The sequence below is a fragment of the Protopterus annectens genome, chromosome 1.part2 (assembly GCF_019279795.1).
Source record: "Protopterus annectens isolate FY-2018-M chromosome 1.part2, PAN1.0, whole genome shotgun sequence".
Taxonomy (NCBI): Eukaryota; Metazoa; Chordata; order Ceratodontiformes; family Protopteridae; genus Protopterus; species Protopterus annectens.
The window spans coordinates 1242060622-1242080898 of NC_056727.1; the positions used below are offsets into that span (position 1 = coordinate 1242060622).

At 38.0% G+C, this 20277-nt stretch overlaps 1 protein-coding gene across 2 annotated transcripts in view; it reads left to right on the top strand.

The window, feature by feature from the left end:
* LOC122792322 (nuclear receptor coactivator 7-like) overlaps positions 1-20277 on the top strand; it is a 1388015-nt gene that overhangs the window by 1124805 nt on the left and 242933 nt on the right. For both annotated transcript variants that reach the window (XM_044060116.1, XM_044060117.1), the window contains one exon: positions 7479-7632. In XM_044060116.1, the coding sequence (XP_043916051.1) occupies positions 7479-7632 (154 nt within the window). The remainder of the gene's footprint in view (positions 1-7478; positions 7633-20277) is intronic.

The following is a 20277-nucleotide window of genomic DNA, read 5'->3' on the forward strand; positions in this document are numbered from 1 at the left end:
CATAACAACCAGCACCACTGATTACACTAATAAACCAAGAAGTAGATGGTGCAATAGTGCTCTTAAAAAAACAGATAAACCAAAGAATAAAGCACTATTGTTGCGAGTCCCAAAACACTCTTATTGTTACAAAAATTAAGCGCTTTCGTTAAGCCACTTTGACTTCATCAGAATTAACCTGAACAACAATTAAAAAGCATTTTTTATACAATCAACTTGCCAATGATTGGTTAAACATTTACCAGTGATAAACAAGCTTTTAAAACAATATTTAAAAGAATGCCAAATAATATCTGGTTAAAAAAGAAATATTTTTCTGAAAGGAATATACTTCAAACACAGTTCCAAATCCAGAAGGAGGTTTGTATACATGTTTACCTTTCATTATGCTGAACTACTTTGAAAAGTTTTTTGTTTTAAACACAAACATACTTGCTACAAGGCACATTTAATTATGCTCTGCTTTTTCCTTAAGAACAGGTAATAAGCTTAAACATATATACAGACGACCTTCTGGATTTGGAACTGTGTTGGAAATATATTCCTTTCAGAAAAATATTTCTTTTCTAACCAGATATTATTTGGTATTCTTTTAAATATTAATGGTTTTAAAAGCTTGTTTATCATTGGTAAATGTTTAACCAATCATCGGCAAGTTGATTGTATAAAAAATGCTTTTTAATTATTGTTTAGGTTAATTCTAATGAAGTCAAAGTGGATTGACGAAAGCGCTTAATTTTTATAACAATAAAAGAGTGTTTTGGGACTCGCAACAATAGTGCTTTATTCTTTGGTGTACCTATTTTTGCTCAAAGTGAATGTCCCTCACTGGTGTCTGTGGTGGAATTTGAAACTCCTTGATCACTGGCCCAGAGCAGGGGCATCACACTCTGTTTTGTAATTCTTATTATTGACCCACTTATTCCTGACTTCCATCTCAAAGCCGAACTGCTATCCCTGGGTGATGCCATATTTGATATGTGGGACCTCTACCCTATCCAAGCCCAGTAAGCATAGTATATTCCTTATATAAGGTAGTAATCCAATCTTGAGGTAGACCCAGCGGATAATCCGTATCATAAGTACTGTTAATTCAGTAAAGATGCCATTATCTAAAAAAAAAATCACTTAATGACTCAGGCGATCATATGTTTATATAAATGAAAACCATGTTGACATGCTTTCAGTTGCAAACATTATACATCACTTGTAATCTCCTATACAGTCATTATCAACTGAACGTTACATAGCTCATTCAATTTTTGCCTTCCGTTCTACCTCATTCCTCCTCCAAAAAGTTATTCTGCAAGTATTTTTCCTACAATTCCCATTTTTTCTATGCAATTTCCTCCTACCCTTTCCTAAAGATCCTAATTCCAGTTATTTTATATCCGTATATTCACTACTTCCAATACAGTTAGCGTAGACTTTGATTTCCATTTTCTAATTGCTTTTTGGTAGCCAACAGAATTAAACTCAGCAAGGTATTACTATGTCTAGGCAATTCAGATTCTGTATTAGTTCAAAAAAAATAATTTCCATTGTTACACCAATTTGCTACCCCAATATTTCTGACAGAGTAGTCTGCAGGGAATTTTTGAAGTCTGTCAACTCAGTACACTCCCAAAACATATGTTTCCAATTACCTCTTTCTTTCACATCACACCTCCAACATTTGCCATCCTCTTAAGGAAAAAAATCCTTTGGAGTTTGCTTGGGGTATACAAATACCTAGGCAAACATTTCCAAGCAAAAATCTTAAATCTTCTAAAGTTTGTTGTGTATTGGCGAGCCTAACATATATCCTCCTATTGTTTCTTTGTGAAATGCTTATCCAATCTCTCTTCTCATTCCTTTCTTAACCTCTTCTGATTGATTCATATAGTTATCATGCAATATTTTATATGCTCTACTAATCTCCTTTTCAAGGACAGTTTTTGTTCTATATTCTACCAAAAACTCAACCAGTGCTCGACTTTCACTTAGGATACCAGTAGTTCTTTCTCTTTATCTGTACCCTGATATCAGTCCTTGATATGGAAGGCAGTCTCTGGCCTGCAGTCCAAATGTATTCTAGACCTCTTCTTATTCTATTACCTTTCCCTCTCTATTTGCTCCCAATACCTTGGTTCCTTTGCCAGTTTTCTCCAGTAATTTCCAGTCCCCATTTCCCTATTGTCTGTATCCCTAACTGCAGTTATCCCTATTGGCAGAATCTCCTTTCTTCATTCCCATGTTGGCTTAGTTCTTACAGTAGTTTCTACTACTTTATGAATGTAACATTTTGTATAGCTATTGTTATTTTTCTTAAAGATCTGCATCAAAAATCCCAATCTCTCCTTATTTCTTGAGCCCCTTCCCATTTCATCGTCATTCCTTTCCACTTTGAATTATAGCTTTAAGCTTGTGCTATGTGTAGGAGCCTTAACTGTGTAGCTTTGAAATATCCCTTCAAATCAGCTAATCTCAAAACACTTTGTCCTTTTGGAAGGATCAACTTATCCCACTTGACTTTTGCTCTTGCCCTTTTCTCTCCCAGATAAAATTCAACTCGCTATTAATTACTGTCCACAACTTTTTCTCTAGTTTTATTCACAGGTAAGGCATAGTTTTGTCAACCAAAGGGACCAAAACATTTTCACTGCTTCTATCTTGCTATCCATATCCAAGTTCTCTGTTTTTGTATATTATCTTTTTTTAGTCTCCATAAGTACTATTGTTGAGTAGATCTACCATCCCATGCTTGACTAACTTCAATAACAAACTCAGATTAGTTGCAAGAGCATAAGTCACTGAATGTGGCAATCCGATCCCTCCATAGAATGTAATCAAATAAGCAACAGATCTTGAAATCCTACATTCCCTTCACCCCCAAAACGCCAAATCTACACAGCTGCAGCTCCAGTAATAGAGGAAGAGATACCGAAATTGATATGTTCCTAATCATATATAAAACTTGCAGTAAAATCATTATATGGACCCCTCTTGCCTTGCCCATTCAGGAATGAAAGCTACCAACCTTTAGTGAAACTTATATAGCGTCTCCGATAGAACTCTTGTTTAACTATTAGTAGGCCTATGACTACAGATTATTGAAACATCATTTGTTTGTCTCCTGACTAGAGAAATTACATAGGCATTCACAAATCCTGACCTCATACATACTGTATCTCCATAACTCTCAGGAAAAATCTCTGGTACTGAGACTGTCCAGTGAGGCATTGTGAAATTCTGTTTGTGGTGGCAGCCAGAAGGTGGATGTGAATGGTGTCCATGGACTCCCTCAGGAATCGATTGTGAGACCTCACTCCCTCCCTGATACCAGTTATACAATATTCTGAACAGAAATGAAAGGCAATCTCGGCAGCAGTTTGACATGGGTACAAAACAACTGCTAATTATTGGTCTTGAGCCATATTAATTATGGTTTCTCCATCCATTGTTTAAAAAGTAACTCTGTTCTTGAACCTATATGTCTGTGGCATTAAGGGACTCTAATGATCGGTAACACATGATAAAAAGCTGGGCTGGGGAAATAACTTCATACATACAGTGGAACTCAGTTTTACAGAAGCCTGGTAATCCATCCAAAAAATGCAGAATGATTCATACCCAACTATCTGACTTCTTTTTTCTTCTAACCTAATTTGTTTTGGAAGATTTGAGGACAGTCGCAAGCAATTACTTGATGACAAAAGTTGTAAGGTAACCTCAGATCATCTAGAAACCCATTGTGTGTGTGATGCCCTAGTTAGTTAGAGTTAGCAGGTGGAATTTATTTTCAAGTGCATTTTCAAGAAATTGTGAGATCCAGGGGAAGATAAGTTTACCGCTGCTCATGCTAAGTCTGCTTAAAATGCGCAACTCTTTTGTTTAGCGAATGGTATCACTATTGTGGTATAGAACTTTAAAGCAGTGTTAGTAGCCCAGCAGGTAGCATACTTGCTTCTTGATGTAGAGGGCTGTAGGTTCTACTCCCACAGCATCTAGATTTGTATTTTAAGGGGTTGGGGTGCTGCAGTCTTGAGTATGTCCTCCTTTGGATGAGATGCCTAGTAACTATGAACCTGTTTTTCAGCTTGAAACCCATTCCATATTGCAATATACCAGCTTACCATTTTTTAGTGTAACATAGGCAATATATTCTTTAAGGGCTAAGCAGGCACTGAAGATGAAACACTGAAATATAAAGTTGTTTTCTAGCAACAACCTCCTCATTAGTTTCAGATCTCTTTAATGTGGAATTATTCAAATGACTTTTACTTTTGCAGAGATTGTGCATATAGACTGATATTGGTGGATTCTAATGATAGGAGTTTGAGTGGACTTTTATGGGTTGAAATGTTCTGAATTGGGCAGTTTGTCATTGGTTCATATGTTTTGTTTCACTGCTTACTGGAAAAATGTTCAAAACTATAAATTTAAAACCCACTAACATGTGGTGCTGTATTATACAAGGGATATAATTCAATTAGATGATATAATTAATACAATCAGGAAGGTGAATCAGTATATTATAATTAATATAATCAGGAAGGTGAATCAAAGAACATTTGCATGGTTCTAAAAATGTGTGCAAGGGGCCTATGATTTGAAAACAGCCCAAAGGTAAACTTAACCTGCCACTGGCCAGATGGATTTTCTTTGAATGTGGGTTTGAATGCTGTTTCAGTGAATGAGAGTTTCAAAGGTATTGAAATTTTAATGCTAAGTCTGTTTTCATTGTAAGGCTATAGCTTTGCTTAGGTTTAGCAAATGTCTGTCAGTGTTTGTGCTATACAATTTGAAATAAAAGTTGTAAATTAAATACAAATATCTGTAATCATTGTAGAAGTCAAGTGTAAACAGTATGCACATTGAGAGTTTTGAACAGTGTTTATGGCAACTGAGGGAGAAATAGCCAAGTAATGGGGCACTGAAATGGCTGTGTGTGGGGGGAGGGGGTCTGGAGCTCAGATGAATCCAAACATTCTAAGCTGATGAGAGGTTTAATAACTATGTTAATTCTTAAACACGTGACTGTATAATAATGCTACATATTTGTTAAGACATCCATTGACCTTGTGAGCTGCTATTGAATTCTGTATTTTAAAAGTGGGTTTTACAGTAGCAAGCCTTGCCGTGAGTATGCATGTTTTGCATTAAACTACCTCTGCTCATCATTTTCAGCAGTCATCTAACACAAAAGGGCGTTTATGAACAATGATAAGAATCTGTTAAAAATATGTCCTAATTTGCTTGTGAGTAAAATTGGACTGTTTGTACCCTTGGGTCAAATTTTTGTATTATTTTTGGCAGATGAGCTTTCATACTGGTAGTACTGAGTTTAGCTCTTGCCTTTTTATAACATGAGTTGCCATATCAATATAGGTCTTTAAGCTGGCTCTACAGCATAGAGGGATAAAGCCCCAATAGAACGTGCTGGAGGGACAGATTCATCACCCAGAGACTCCCTATGCTGTGGAACAAAATCCCGGTACATGTGAGGCAGAGCACCTCTCTGGCCTTCTTCAACAGGAATCTTGACCAATGGATGGGAGATTGCAGATATACCCCAGGGATTACTTCAGTGTCACTGCTTGACAGAGGCACAGCAAAATGATAGGCATAGTTTTTATTCAAACTAAAGGGGTGGCGAAAGCCACATAACTATGGGCTAGGCTTATAAATGCCCTTGGGCAGATAGCCTAGTATGAACCTATGAACCTATGAACTATGAGCCTTGTGCAAAGGACTGACTAGTGTCCCAGCTGATCGAGAAGCTGACAAGGGAAGATGGGAGTGAGCAGGTGATGTGGGTGGGGCTCAGTGGCTGAAAGTGTGGCAGGAATGACTGATCAGAAAGCCAGTGATCAGTAGGCATGGAGCTAGAAAAAAAGATGCAAACTGTTTTTAACAGTATCATTATTTTGTAGTTTGTGTGCAGTTGCATACATATGTTTGTGTTTACATAAATAAAATGTATTTTGTTACCCTTTTCCTTTTCATTAATTTGTGAAGAAGTAGATCTTCTCTCCAGGGAAGTTGCACAGTTTTAAAATGGGACAAGGATCAAGTAGTCTTTCAGTGCCCCCTCCTATTATTCCCAACCATAGATGAAAGCACCCAAATTATATTTAACCTGATAGCAGCAGAGCAGTGTTTCTTAGAAAAAAAACAATTTAGATAACACCATCTTCAATGAAATGGTCTAAATAGGTGTGGCTGTAGTGTTTCATCTTTTCCCCTACATATTTACATAACTACATGAAAGAAGTAGCAATATTAGAAGTACAGCTAAGCTCAAACAAAGAAAGGTGTATTGTTTGCAAGCCCCATGTCAGCATTCCCATCCTCCTATTCTGAGATAACTGGACTCGCAGTGTTTGGCTGAATGTTCATGTCATTCAAAACTGGGGCAAGCAGCAGTACCAGCATTAGCTTTTATTAAGATCTGAGCATCTGATCACAATGCCAACTCTATGATTTCAAGAGGCGATATAATTATGTTACTGTGTGGTACTAGACTTGTGAAACAAGTGCACTACAGCCGGCCTGCAGCGGTAGTGATCAGTGATATATCGTCAGTGAAATGAAGACATACGCAGTTGGCAAGTGAAAATCAGATAATGTATTAGGCAGTTGGCAAGCACAAATTAAGACAGCAATCCTTCAATTGTATTGAAAATGTTTTGCTACTGAAGGTTTATTGGTGGTGGGTAATATATCTTTCCTGTGCTTATCAAAAGCTTTACAGTATTCTATAAAGTGTGCTGCTTAGTAAAGGAAGGTGTTGAACAACACATTATAATTCCATCTGGAAAGCTTGTTTTTAGTCTATTCGCGCAGGTTTTCTGGACACATTGTTGCATTTGGGAAACCAATATGTTGACAGTTTCTAAACCCAAAAGAAACGGATGATTCTAAGTACAGTACTCTAAGAAACACTCAGCATCAGTTACAGCTATGATCTTCACACGTAATGATGCTAAAATTGTGTGACGCAAGCAAGTAAATACCTGTAAGTTAATTTAATGTGCTGTCTTTTGGTGCACGTATTCTCTAACTCTTGCAGTAATACGTGGTGTAGTTTCATTTCTTACTTTTTAACTATCATCCGCAAATTATATATTCAGTTTAATTGATACAGCAGAAAAAGTGAGAACATATTACAAAAGTATGTATCCACATAGAAGATGCAGATTCTGTGTATATTATGAACTTTGAAACTGATATTAAACAATTCTTGAGTACGTTTCTTTGCTGTGCACCTGAAGTAAAAGCCCATTCCTCATGCTTTTTTCTTGTATTTATGCATTGTATGCATGTATGTACAGTGTTAATACAAATATACATGTACAATATCATGCCTAATATACATGTACAATGTCATGCCTAGATAAAGTACTCATGTTGGTATTTCTTCCCTGCAAAAATGCCCATCTACCTCTTAGAAGATTAATTAATTTGTTTCTGAATAAGGTGTTCTTATTTTAAAGGTTCACAGAAGAACACTTCAAATAAGCATGCATTGCTGTTTCTCTGCCTGAAAGTGAAGGTGCCACAGAAGAAGAGGCCAATTTTTCCACCAACATCAAAGGATGCAACTAAACACAAGATAGTCAACTACTGGTTCATACTTGCACAGAATAAGTAAGTCCAACAGTGTTTATGCTTCACTTTGCTGTCATATCTTGTCTGTTGCATTAGTCCTCTTGACTTCAGTTTAACACTACTGTGTACAACAGAAAGAAGATTCCATGGTAGATAAGGACCGCTTTGTCCACCTAGTATGTAGTGCTTAATTTTGTTCCCCATTTATTCTCAACAGGCACAGGTGTCTTTTTTCTAGATGTAACCTAGGAACACAGACTCTAATGACTTTGCCAGAGCTACACAGTAGGCAAATGACCCAAACCTGCAGAATAAAGCTGATTAGCAATTTATAACCTTAATCTTTTGTGCTATACTGTTATATGTAATGGCATGGCCATGAAGCTTCTTTAAAAAATGTTCACTCTAAAGAAATATAGTTGGAATTGCATCCTGCATTTTGTTTTATTTTCGTTATACCCACCTCACTTTATCTTATTAAGGGGTGCAAAATGACAAGAGCCTGTCCCAGCAACAAGTATGTGTGTGTGTCAGTGAACCACTACTAGATGGGATACAAGCCCTTTGCAAGATTATTGCTTACTCACACAGAGACAGACAGACAGACACACATGTACACCCACACCCACACAAATGCTTAAAGATAATTTTGCACCCCTTAATAAGATAAAGTCAGCTAATAAGTAGTGGGTATAACCAAAAATAAAACAAAATGCAGGGAGTAATTCCAACTATATTTCTTTAGTGTTAACATTTTTTTAAGAAGCTGCATTACCTAATGACACCCATGACACACAGCAACACCAGTGTTTCACCTACCAAGCCATCAAGGTGTAACACTCAAAAACCAAATGTTCTAGTCATTGGAGACTCAATAGTGAGACACATGGATGTCCCACTGACTAGGTTGGACAAGGAGAAAGTCACAGTCCACTGCCTGTCTGGTGCCAGGATTCGTTCGATCACGCATGGACACAGGTCTCTCAGCAACAAGTACCATTATGACTCTGTCATAGTTCATGTTGGAGTGAATGGCCTGAGACATACCTCACTGGACTATATGAAGAAAGACATGATTGAGCTCTCTGAGTACATGTCCTAGGCAGATATGATCCTAGCCTTGAGCAGCATACTGCCCTCACCTAGAATGATGCCACAGTGTAAACAAAAAAATTATTGATTTCAATAACTGGCTTAGTTTTTGGTGTCATTCAAAGGGGATCCAGTTGCTGTCAGCCAGGGAAGCCATGGTCGACAAACCTTGTTGCTTTGCCAGAAACAGTTTGCACCTGGCACGTCTAGGCTTTCAGCTGCTGGCAAAGGCTGTTGTCTCCCACATAGTGCCTTTTTAGGCAAGGTCTCAAAAACAAACTTACTGACATTAAATTTGCCAGTCATAACAAAATAAGAGTCATGCTGCTAAATGGTAGGAGTGTAAACCAAAACCTGCACACCCTGGAAGCACTTCTGTCCTTGGAAGATGTAGACGTATGTGCAGTAACAGAAATGTGGCTCAAGGCCTCAGAGAGTACCCCGGCCTTGTAAAGCTACAGTGCCTTCCACACCTTCAGACTGCATAATGAACACGTGAGAACCAAACGTTTTACACTCGGTGTAGTTTGTTGGACTTCCTTTTTGGCTCCGTCAGGTCCTGCTTTGTGGATTTAGTAGTTTCTTGTCTAATTTGTGTTTCTGAAGTTTTTATGGCTTCAGGATCTGTCATCAGCCCTAGCGGCTTTTTGGCGAATGCTACACCAGAGATTTTTAGGAGCTGTGATAGTGCTGCTGTTGCGGCACCAGCTTTGGCAAGTTCCGGGAATAATGGCACTTTACTTGACTTACTCTTAATGAGGATGGACTCCTTGTGTGCTAGACTCGACCATCGTGACACACAACAGCGGGTTTTAAAGGACCTGCTACATTCTCCTACCGACCGTAATTCCAGTAAGAATATGCTGGGATATGTCAACAACGTAGGAGTGACTCCACCACCAATGTTAACTGAAAGTGATTCTACAACATTTAACCTTGGTTCCAGTTTACGGAATATATCAACAGAGTCGAGTGCACCTAATGGACATGTAATAGGGGCTGGTGGTAACTTAGCTCTTAACTTAGGTGCTCGACATACTGGGGCTAACAACTTGAGTATTAACATTCAACATGGAACGCAGGAGCGAAGAAATCCCGCAGCTGTGATTGATGACAATAACTATTCAGGCTTGCCAGTATTGGATAATTGGCTAGCCGAAGGTTTTGTTTTTTCTTTACCTATGAACTTGAACAGTCAACAACTTGGACAAAACAGAGGTAATGATTTTGAAGTAAATCTTGCTCCAGATATTGTTTCCAAACTTAAAAGTTTTGACAGCATGTTAGTAAAACTGAGGAAATTGCAGCTTGAAATTTCCTATTTCCGTGAATGCTTGGCATGGAAAGTTGTGCCAAAAGGTTTAAGCCAGCATTTTCAGTTTCCTACAGGTTTAATACCTAACTCTGAGTTCCATACTGAGTTAATTATATTATTTGATCGGCAAGGTTATGAATTACTGGAATTAATGATAAAGCATTACTCTGTGTGGATGAACGATCTTAGTAAACAGGTGTCAGATTTGGATTTGAGTATTAAATTGCACAACAAATTTACAAGATATAAGTACGAATATAGTCGTACATTTAACAGCATAGACCAATACTTGGAGAAGCTTAAATGTAACAAAGTAAAGAAGTTTGACCGAGACTGTAAAGCTTATGGGGAGGGTACTGCTTACCCTACCCCATCGTTGTCACAAATTTGGCAAGGTCTGTTTGGTTCGCAGAAAGGGCCTTTAGGTAGCAATGGGGTTCCTTTGCCTAATAACTCGCACCTACATGCTAAGTGTCAACTTAACCCTAATGATATGGTATAGAGTACTAATGGAGATTTGGACAACAATAATGTCCAAACAGAGCCAGAAGTTAGGAGGAGCGAAAGACTCCAGAATCGTAACCAAAACCATAGTAATGATGGGCAGCAGAATTACAATCAAAATCCTCAGAATTTTCGAGACTGCAGCCGATCTGGGGCAATTCCCAAACAACAAAACAATTTTTATTCAAACAAAATGAACAAGCAGAAGTTCAAGAAACGCAGGACATGACAATTTCTTCTGATGAAACTAGTAGTACAGTTGTGGGTTTGATTGAACACTGCATTTAACATAACATTAACAGTTTGACTGGGAGTTTGACTCAAACTAATGTTGATTCTATTGTTAAATCAGTTGTTAGCAATAGAAAAACGATGTCTTACCGAGTACGGATGTGAAACCTGTTATTATTACCAAATCTACCGGTGACTTTAAAGTATACAACTTTTCCTCTGTGTTAATCTCTATTGATATAGCTGATATTTTGTCTAAACGCCATATATATGTCCCTAAACAAAAGTCTGACATTGTAAAAGCTATTTTGGATGTTAAGGTTTATACACGGAAATTGAATTTTAACTTGATGTTGGGGGGAAGTTTAGACATTACACACACTAACCCATTTAGAGTTCCCAGTACTTTTAATCCTCCTTTGCATCCATTAGTACAAATTTTTGAGCAGATGTGTGAACTAGATATGAGACAGAGATTTGACTATCCTCACGGTAGTAATAGCAACGACAATACTAGCAGAATAGAGCGAGAACATCTTGAGTACATCAAGACACATAACATCCGGATTTGTAAACCAGATAAAGGTGAGGGTGTGGTAGTATTTGACAACACTGACTACTTTGAACGTATGTTGAAACTTTTGGACAATACCTCATATGAATTAAGTTTGAGATCTGAAGTTAATAGGGCTTACACCACTATTAGAAACAGCATAGAGGATATGTTCATCAAGGGCAGAATACACCAAGAGTTCTACAATTTTATGACAACTTCATACCCTAGGTTTCCATACTTGTTTGGTATTCCCAAAATCCATAAGGATTTGGTGAATCCCCCTATGCGACCATTAGTAGACGGATGGGGTTCTCCAACTTATGCTTGTGCAAAAATTGTGGACTCTATCCTGCAAAAATACTTATTTGGACATCAAATTTGCAAAGACTCATGGACGTTCTTAGGGAGGATAGACAAGTTAGATTTTGACATTAGTTACAACTTTCTCACGGTTGATGTGAGGGACTTGTATACATGTATCCCCCAGGACACAGGAATAGAATGGGTGAGCCTCATGTTAAAGAAAAATGCTACTGTCAGAGAAATTTCCCTTGTCATTGAACTCCTTGAAATAATATTATACAACAACTATTTTATGTTAGGCGACAACTTTTATTTGCAGAAGGTTGGGGTCGCCATGGGTTCCCCTTGTGGGGCCAGTATAGCCAATTTGGTTATGGCCCACTGGGAGAGAGAGTATGTCTTTACAAACCATACACTGATGTCCCACATAGCGTTCTACACACGTTACCTAGATGATATTTTTATCTTACATAAGGGTAATAATATGGTAAAATGTTACTGGACTTTTTACGTTTTACTTCAACTTAGAGTAACGAAGCTATAGCTTACTTTGATATATGGTTGGCTAAATATTTAGAGGTAAAAAGTTATGTGACTTGTGTCCACCGGAAAAATACATACTCAAATTCTTTTTTACACTTCATTAGTTGCCATCCTAACTATCAAAAGCTCTCAGTAGTCAAGGGTCAGCTAGTTAGGGCAGCCCGTATAGTAAGCCAGGATGAGGATTTCCATCGGGAGTGTGAATTATTAAAGAGTATGTTTCTACATAGAGGTTACCCGTTAAATTTAATAGACAACCTGACTAATGAAGTAAAGAACAAAAGGTTGAATGGTGTATACAAACCCATACTAAATATTAAATTAGCCATACCAGAATGTGGAGTCAATACAGATGTTATAAATACGCCTGGCCTGATTTGTTCACCTAGTATACTTACCAATACTAAGAACTTGGGACACCTAGGCTTATTATGACGTATAACATGCATAGTCATTACTGTATTGACATAATTTGTAAAAATTGGGGTTTATTTAAAAGTAATCCCATGATTTACACTAAGGTAGGAGAACATCCAGAGGTAACCTTCAGAAAAGGTAAAAATTTGAAAGTGATTTTAGCACAACCTAGTGTCACCTTCTCAAGAACACCTGGGATGTTTAAATGTCAAAATTGTAATCAGTGTAAGCATATAGCGGAAAGTAACAGATTTGTAGTCCAAAGCAAGGAATATAAATTGAGATGTAGGGACAATAGCAACTCAAAAATGGTGGTATACTTGGCTAAGTGCCAAAGATGCCCCTCGTTTTACGTGGGTAAGACAGAGCGGAGATTATGAGAAAGAATTTATGAGCATCAGTATGCCATTATTAAGAAAAAACAGGATAATGCACTGGCCAAGCACATTTTTAGTCACATGGAACATAGTTTTAGGTTCTTAGTTATTGATCAAATACAAGAAAGAAAGAGGGGTGCTGCATTACCCTGTCGTTAGAAGAATCAGAACTTAAATGGCAGATCAGGTTAAACGCATACACATTCCCAGGTTTGAATGAATTATGTTCAATAAGCAGCATTCTAAAACTAAAAAACTTGCAGAGATGAGTTGGTTGTGAGTCTAATAGTTCAACATAGATCAACATAACAAAAACTTTTTAATACAGTAAGACTACAGTATTACACTTAGTATCGACTGTAGTCATGCAATTTTTATTAGAATTAACACACAATATTAGTATGTATTAATTAACTATGCATTTACTACTTGTGTACTTCTTTGTTAGTAGAACTATGTCTGTACTGGTTTCTTACAAGTAACATATGGTTTTTAGGATAATGTGACACCACACTTTGTGAGTAGTTTTATTGATTTTACACATTTAATATAAGTAAGTCATAAAATCATATGTTATTTTTGTGGGTTTGTTAGTGAAAATTTACAAGCTTACAAACCCACGATTTGGAATTGTAAACTTACTTTTACTTTAGGAAGAAGGTGGAGTTAACTTGTTGAATGGTAGTTGTATCCTTGGATACCTATTGTTTAAACATCTAATTGTCTGTTAAATTGATTATTCATACTAATTAGATAATTGAATTTATATGAATTCTTTTTATAAAGAGCTGTTGACGTTTTTAACTGTGTTTCTGAGGAAGTCTGCATATTTTGCAGACGAAAAGCACTTCAAAGTACTACATTAAACTTTGTACACTCTGTGTAGTTTGTTGAACTTCCTTTTTGGCTCCGTCAGGTTCTGCTTTGTGGATTTAGTGTTTCCATCTGTATTAGACATAAATTCACCTCCCGTCTAGTTAGACTGGACAACTCCATGGAGTTACTCCAAGTTCAGGTTATGGTGGGTAAGACCCTCATTCAAGTCATAGCCACTTATAGATCCCCTCCATAGGTCATGATGCACACAAAGCCTACTTGCCCAAACTGAAGACAATCCAAATACTACTGAACACTCTGATTTATGGGGGGTTTCAATTATTGCACCATCAACTAGGAAACCTACACTAGGCCAAACTCTTTCTACTTAAAGTTCCTTGATTTTGTTCAAACTCGAATGTGCTGGAACAAATTGTTCATACCCCAACAAGAGGAACAAACATACTAGATCTGGTCCTCCCTAATATGTCAAACAGATGCATTACCGCAACTGTCGGACCCTCATTAGTTAAATCTGACCACAAATTGGTCACCGAGCTGACACTAACACCGGAACTCACAAAGAGCAAAATCAGACTAAAAAATGTCACCAAATCAAACTATACCCTCCTAGGTGAAGGTATAAATGTATTCCAAGCCCCACCCCCAGCTGGAAGTGGTAACTACACAGAAGCTCACACTAAAGCCCTGTACCAGAAAGAACCAAAGCCAGAGCCCCAACTGAAAACAAGCCACCCTGGTGGACATCCAGCATCAACAAACTTTACAATAAATGGAAAACGTTGCTATCCATGAAAACAAAGGCAAGATACCAATAATGGAAGAGCACCCTCTTCAACCTCAGCAGGCAAATAAGACATGTCAAATCCTCTAAGGGCTTTTTCTGAGAAAAAACTTAGCTAGCAGAGTCAAGGATAACCATAAGGCCTTTTATAGCTGTATACATAGCCTAAAAGGTAGGACCCAAGCTTGTGCAGAACTAGTGACCAGCGATATCACACACACTGACCCCACAGAGAACCTGCTAGCAGATAGTTTTGGTGAAAATTTCACTCCTATATCACCTCCAAATCTATCTCAGACCTTGCCCCAACCCCCCCACCCTACATATCTGATGAACAGGTCATCAAAGCCTTGTCCAGTGCAAAAAACACAGCCTCTGTGGGACCAGACAGCATCTCAGGCTGTCTTCTAAACAGGCTAAAACATGAACTAGCATCACCATTGAGTACCCTTTTCAGTCATAGTCTTACCACAGGCTTTGTTCCTGCAGAATGGAGAATGGCAACAGTTACTTCCCTCCACAAAGGTGGCCTTACAACAGACCTGGGGAATTACAGACCCATAAGTCTGACCAGCCTCATCTCTAAGGCCATGGAACATATAATTGTGGACTTCATAAATAAAGACATAGGTGACCTCCAAACCCTGGATCCTACCCAATTCCGCTTCAAGGGCAGATCCTGCCTGTTAAATCGGGTCTATATCAACATCTCGAATGATCACAATGTCGAATCATTGCCGACACGTAAACAGCGAAACCACAAAACATCGAAGAGGTAAACGGAAATCTCTGTAAGGGGAGATTTCCGTTTACTTCAATGTAGTGTGGTCTCGGATTTGGAATATTTAAGTAGCGGGGGGTGTGGGGGTGCAGCTTAGAGCAAGTAGTTCTGTTTTTTTTTACTTTATTTCATGTTTTTATTAGGTATTCGATATTATGTTGTCGATCATATCGTATTCGAAGTTCAGTAACTTTGAGTATCTAATATAGACCCGTTAAATCTGGTGGATTTTTTCAAAAAATTTGACCAGGACCATCAACGATGTCAGATCTGTGCACACAGTGTACTTCAACTTGGCAAAGGCTTTTGACACAATCCCACATTCAGGCATTACCAATAATAAACTTAGCAAACTGAATGTAAACCCCTTCATTGTAAGATAGGTTGCCAACTGGCTTACAAACCAGACACACACTATAAAAGTGGATGACCACATCAACCAGCAGACCTGTTACCAGCGGGGTGCCACAGAGGTCAGTACTGGGCACCCCCTACTGTTTTGGTATATACTTCTCAGAAGTTCGGGTCAAAACTAAGGGGTTGTGTTTGACCAAGTTTGCAAATGACTGCAAACTGGGTGCAGTTATTGAATCCCCAAATGATGTCAGTATAATCCAGGAGGGTCTTAAGCAGACTACCGACTGGTGTCTTAGTCATGGTCTCAAAACTGAATGCAAAGAAATGCATCATTATTCCCTTCAGCAGCACACAAAATGCCCCTTGACACTATCAAATCAACAACAATACCTTAAGTATCCACAAAGTGGTAAGGGACTTGGGATCAAAAGTTGACACTGACCTTAACTTCAACCACAATGTGTCTGCTGTAATAAGGAAGGCTTTCTATGTAGCACACTTGATTAGTAAAGGCATCATCTTGAGTAAAAAAGAGGTTGTAACCCCTCTATATTCTGCAGTAATCAGGCCCATCATTTAGTATAATGCCCCATTCGGCATGTACCATACAAAGTACTTGCAGCAACTGGAGAGACCTCAGAGGTTTCTAAGAAAGAAGATCAAGGGACTCCAGCATGTGACATACACAGACCGACTAAAACCCCTGCCACTTTTCTCTGTATCATATAGGCTTCTTAGGGGAGACTTATGCCTGGCTTACAGAGCAATCTCAGACTCAAACCTAATGAACTTGCTGTATGTCCATAAATCAAATGGGACTGTGACCATCCATTGCAAGCACCTAAATATGGCCTGCGACTTAAATAGGACATGTTAGAGGGACAGATTTATCTCCCAGTGACTGCCATGTCTTTGGAATAGGCTACCTGTTCATGTGAAACGGAGCACCTCTATGACACCGTTCAAAAGGAATCTGGACAAGTGGATGGAGCATAATACATTCTTACTTGGAATAATGCCCACAACCCTCCTGGGCATGAGCCGCCATTACTAAATGCAATCTTTGGTATTAACTAACATTTCAATGGTATTACATTAGGATGAAACGGCAAGGCTCGATATGACCTCTGGGTCTATAGCCTAATAATCTCCTATGAGCCTATGAAAAGTTGCTATTTCATTTACCTATACGGATCTGAGATTTGTGAAATAAACAACTTACCCAGCAAAACCTCAGACAGACACTACGGCAAGCAGACTCTGCACAAAAGGCACAGCTGGGAAACAAATCGGAGAACCAAATCGGAGAACCAAGAAGTGTCACTAAGTGCTATACCAGTGCACTGCCCATTGTGAGTTACTGTTGCACTTACGTCACACAACATTTTTCTATACGGTATTATTTTTCCATGTTCCTTTTGCCGCTAAAGAAGTGGTTGTTGTTCTGTTTGCCATTTGTTTACTGTTGACAGTGACTTGAATAAGAGATTAATAAAGATAAGATAAATGCTGACAGCAGTATAGCACATCAGCATTACTTTACAACTGCTTATGTAATTGTTAGTTTATACACACGTGTTTGACTTGGACACAGCATTCAGATTTTGTGCCTGTGTTGTATCGTGTGAGACTGGATAATGAAATCATGATTTTAAGTGGCAACACTTCACAGACCCTCCACCTGGAAGCTATTGCATTATGCTTTGAGAAGAACATGGATTATGTTTGCAAGTCAGTGCCCTATGTAAATGTCGGCAATTGAAATGTTGAATGCCAAAAAGCCAAAAAAAAGACCGAAAACCTGGAGAAAAGCAAATCTTTAAAATCACTGTTCTCCTTAAAACCAGCTTAATGCTGTATTCTTAGAACTCTTCAGCATTTAGATATTGAGGTGCATAGAATCAAATAAGAACACAAAGGAGAGAAGTGTACTTCACATCTTTGCATAACTTTACTGGCAGGGACAGTAACAATACCTTTCAGACTTAAAAATATTATATGGATTGAATTTTATAGGAGCCTATGGTACTGGTGTTAAAAAGTAAAGTGGCTTTATATATATATATATATATATATATATATATATATATATATATATATATATATATATATATATATACAGATTCAGTTTTTTACTGCTGCTTTTGAGAATGGTAGCCACAAATCATTTATGAAAAATCAGTTTTTGTAGACATTTTGTATCAGTCCCACCCCAGCAAACCTCCCTTGGCAAGGCCGTATTCCATTTTATATATGAATTTGGCCATTTCTGTGAATCTCTGCACTTGTCATCAACACATTTACAGTTCTTATGATGGTTCAGTGCCAGAAAGAGTTTTGCTTTATGCCCTGGTCAGAAAAGTATATTTTATATGCTGAATGGCTTGCTTGTTTTAACTGTACACCAGATGAAGACATTCCTGCTTGTTATTATGGAACACTTTTACGTGTTCATAGAAAATCCCTGATCTGTCAAGTCCATCTTGAGTATCCAAGTTCTTGCACATCACTACTTGCCTTTTCTCTTCTTTTCTACTCTACAAGTCTCACTTAAAAGTAAAACGTAAAAAAACAGGCTTCTCCACATCAAAATGTCAACCTTATTGGCTTCTAACAGAAATCCCTTTACCCAACACTACTAATGTCTATTTAGCTGATACATACCCCCCTCATCTTGGCAGAAATTAAAATATGATGTTCAGTCAATTTTATCCAATACTAATGACAAGAGAATATAATTATTCTAAGTTACTTTAATAACGTGTTGAAACTCATTAATCTAGAAGTTATAGACTTCCACAGTGAACAATTGGTACAACTAGCCAAGCATCCAGACATACCCAACCTTATGACCACAAACCACGCCCTCATTGATCTCACCACCTCCAGCATCACAATTCATTCACCTTCATTTAGTGTGAGCATTGCCCCATTTCCATTCTGTGTCTAGATCCGAAGGCAAGGTCAAAATTAATCTCCTTCAGATCCATACCTGTGCTAATATTGCAAAGCTTTCTTCAACTCTCACTTCCCTTAAATAGACACATATTCTAGACAACACGTATCCAAACAAAGCAGCTGATCTCTTTACAAACATTCTTTCCAGTATAAAAGATGTACACTTTTTTTCCTGTTAATTTCTAGGCTTTCTAATCCCAAACCCAGTAAGTGACTAACCAGTGAGTTAAAATTCCTCCTCAAACTCCAAGATGAATTCTGGCAGTCATAAAAATCAAATACCCCACACAAAACAGGGAGAAGTATATTAACCTTAAGATCCTAGCTAAGAAAACCTTTAGAAAACACATAAATCATTCCACATTACACTTCCAAAACTCTCACAAGTACAGGTGTAGGAAATTTTTGAAAGAAGACAATAACCTCACATGATCACATGACATAACTGCATCATGTTACAACTAGTACTACTTTCAACTTGCTTGCAGATGATTTCCACACATGGTGTAGCGACCAACCCTGTTGTAGTAGGAACCCTCCATATACTTAATTTTCACTACAATGTCCTCATTTCTATTTCCATCTGATCTTATCCAAGGACATTCTTCATTTACTGGAATAAATACAGCTGGATGGATCCCCAGGTATACGTAACCTACATCCATGGATCATTTACCATTGCCAACCCCCCCCCCCCAAAAACATATCTTAAATCTCTGTCTTACTAACAAAACATGCCTAATGTCTGCATAGCTGCCATAATCAAGCTACTTCCCAAACAAAAACAACCCACACTCCCTTATCACTTACTTTCCATCCTCCCAACTTGTGCATAGTTTTGGAGAAAATTGTGTACCTCCACCTCACAGAATATATTACTAAATAACCACCCTCTCGCACAAAACAGTATGGTTTCTGGTCATGGAGGAGCACAGCCACAGCCATTTTGTCAATCAGTGATGAAATTCTCTGGGCAATGGGCAAAGGTGTGTTTTCTGGTTGACGTTGTCGACCATTCCTCTCTTATACTCTACCTTCCAGCACTAGGCTTTAGTCTTTATATCATCCCTTAGTTCCAAAGCTATCTGACCAGCTGCCATTTCACAGTTAACTGTAACTTCTGCACCTCAGTCACCTCTATACTCAAAAGTGCACCTCAATGATCTATTCTTGCTCTTCTCTGTTCTCTGTCTATATCAACAGGCTTCCAATGGATCTTCCTCACCTTCTGTTTTCTTATACACAGATGACATGGTCTTTTGTAGTACTAATTACTCTTAATTTCACCTACAGCAAGAGGTACGGTGTGAATTCAATCACCTCATTGATTGGATTATTACAAAACATCTAACCAAGTACATCCAGAACTAAATCTAAGGTTTTACTACTAAAGAGTAGCTTAGGAAATCCGAGAAAACTTAAAACAAGCTAGAGTCATAACATCCTTTTCTTACTGTGAAGTTTCTTCCTTCAGATATCTTGGTTTCTAGTTAAACCCCTCACTTAACTTCAACATGCATTTGTGTAAAAAATAATCCTGTTTTCTCTCTCACTCTATCAGTTCAGCAATAAATAAATAAATTACCTCTACTCCCCCAACCTGAATTCAGCCTCCCTCTTACATCAACA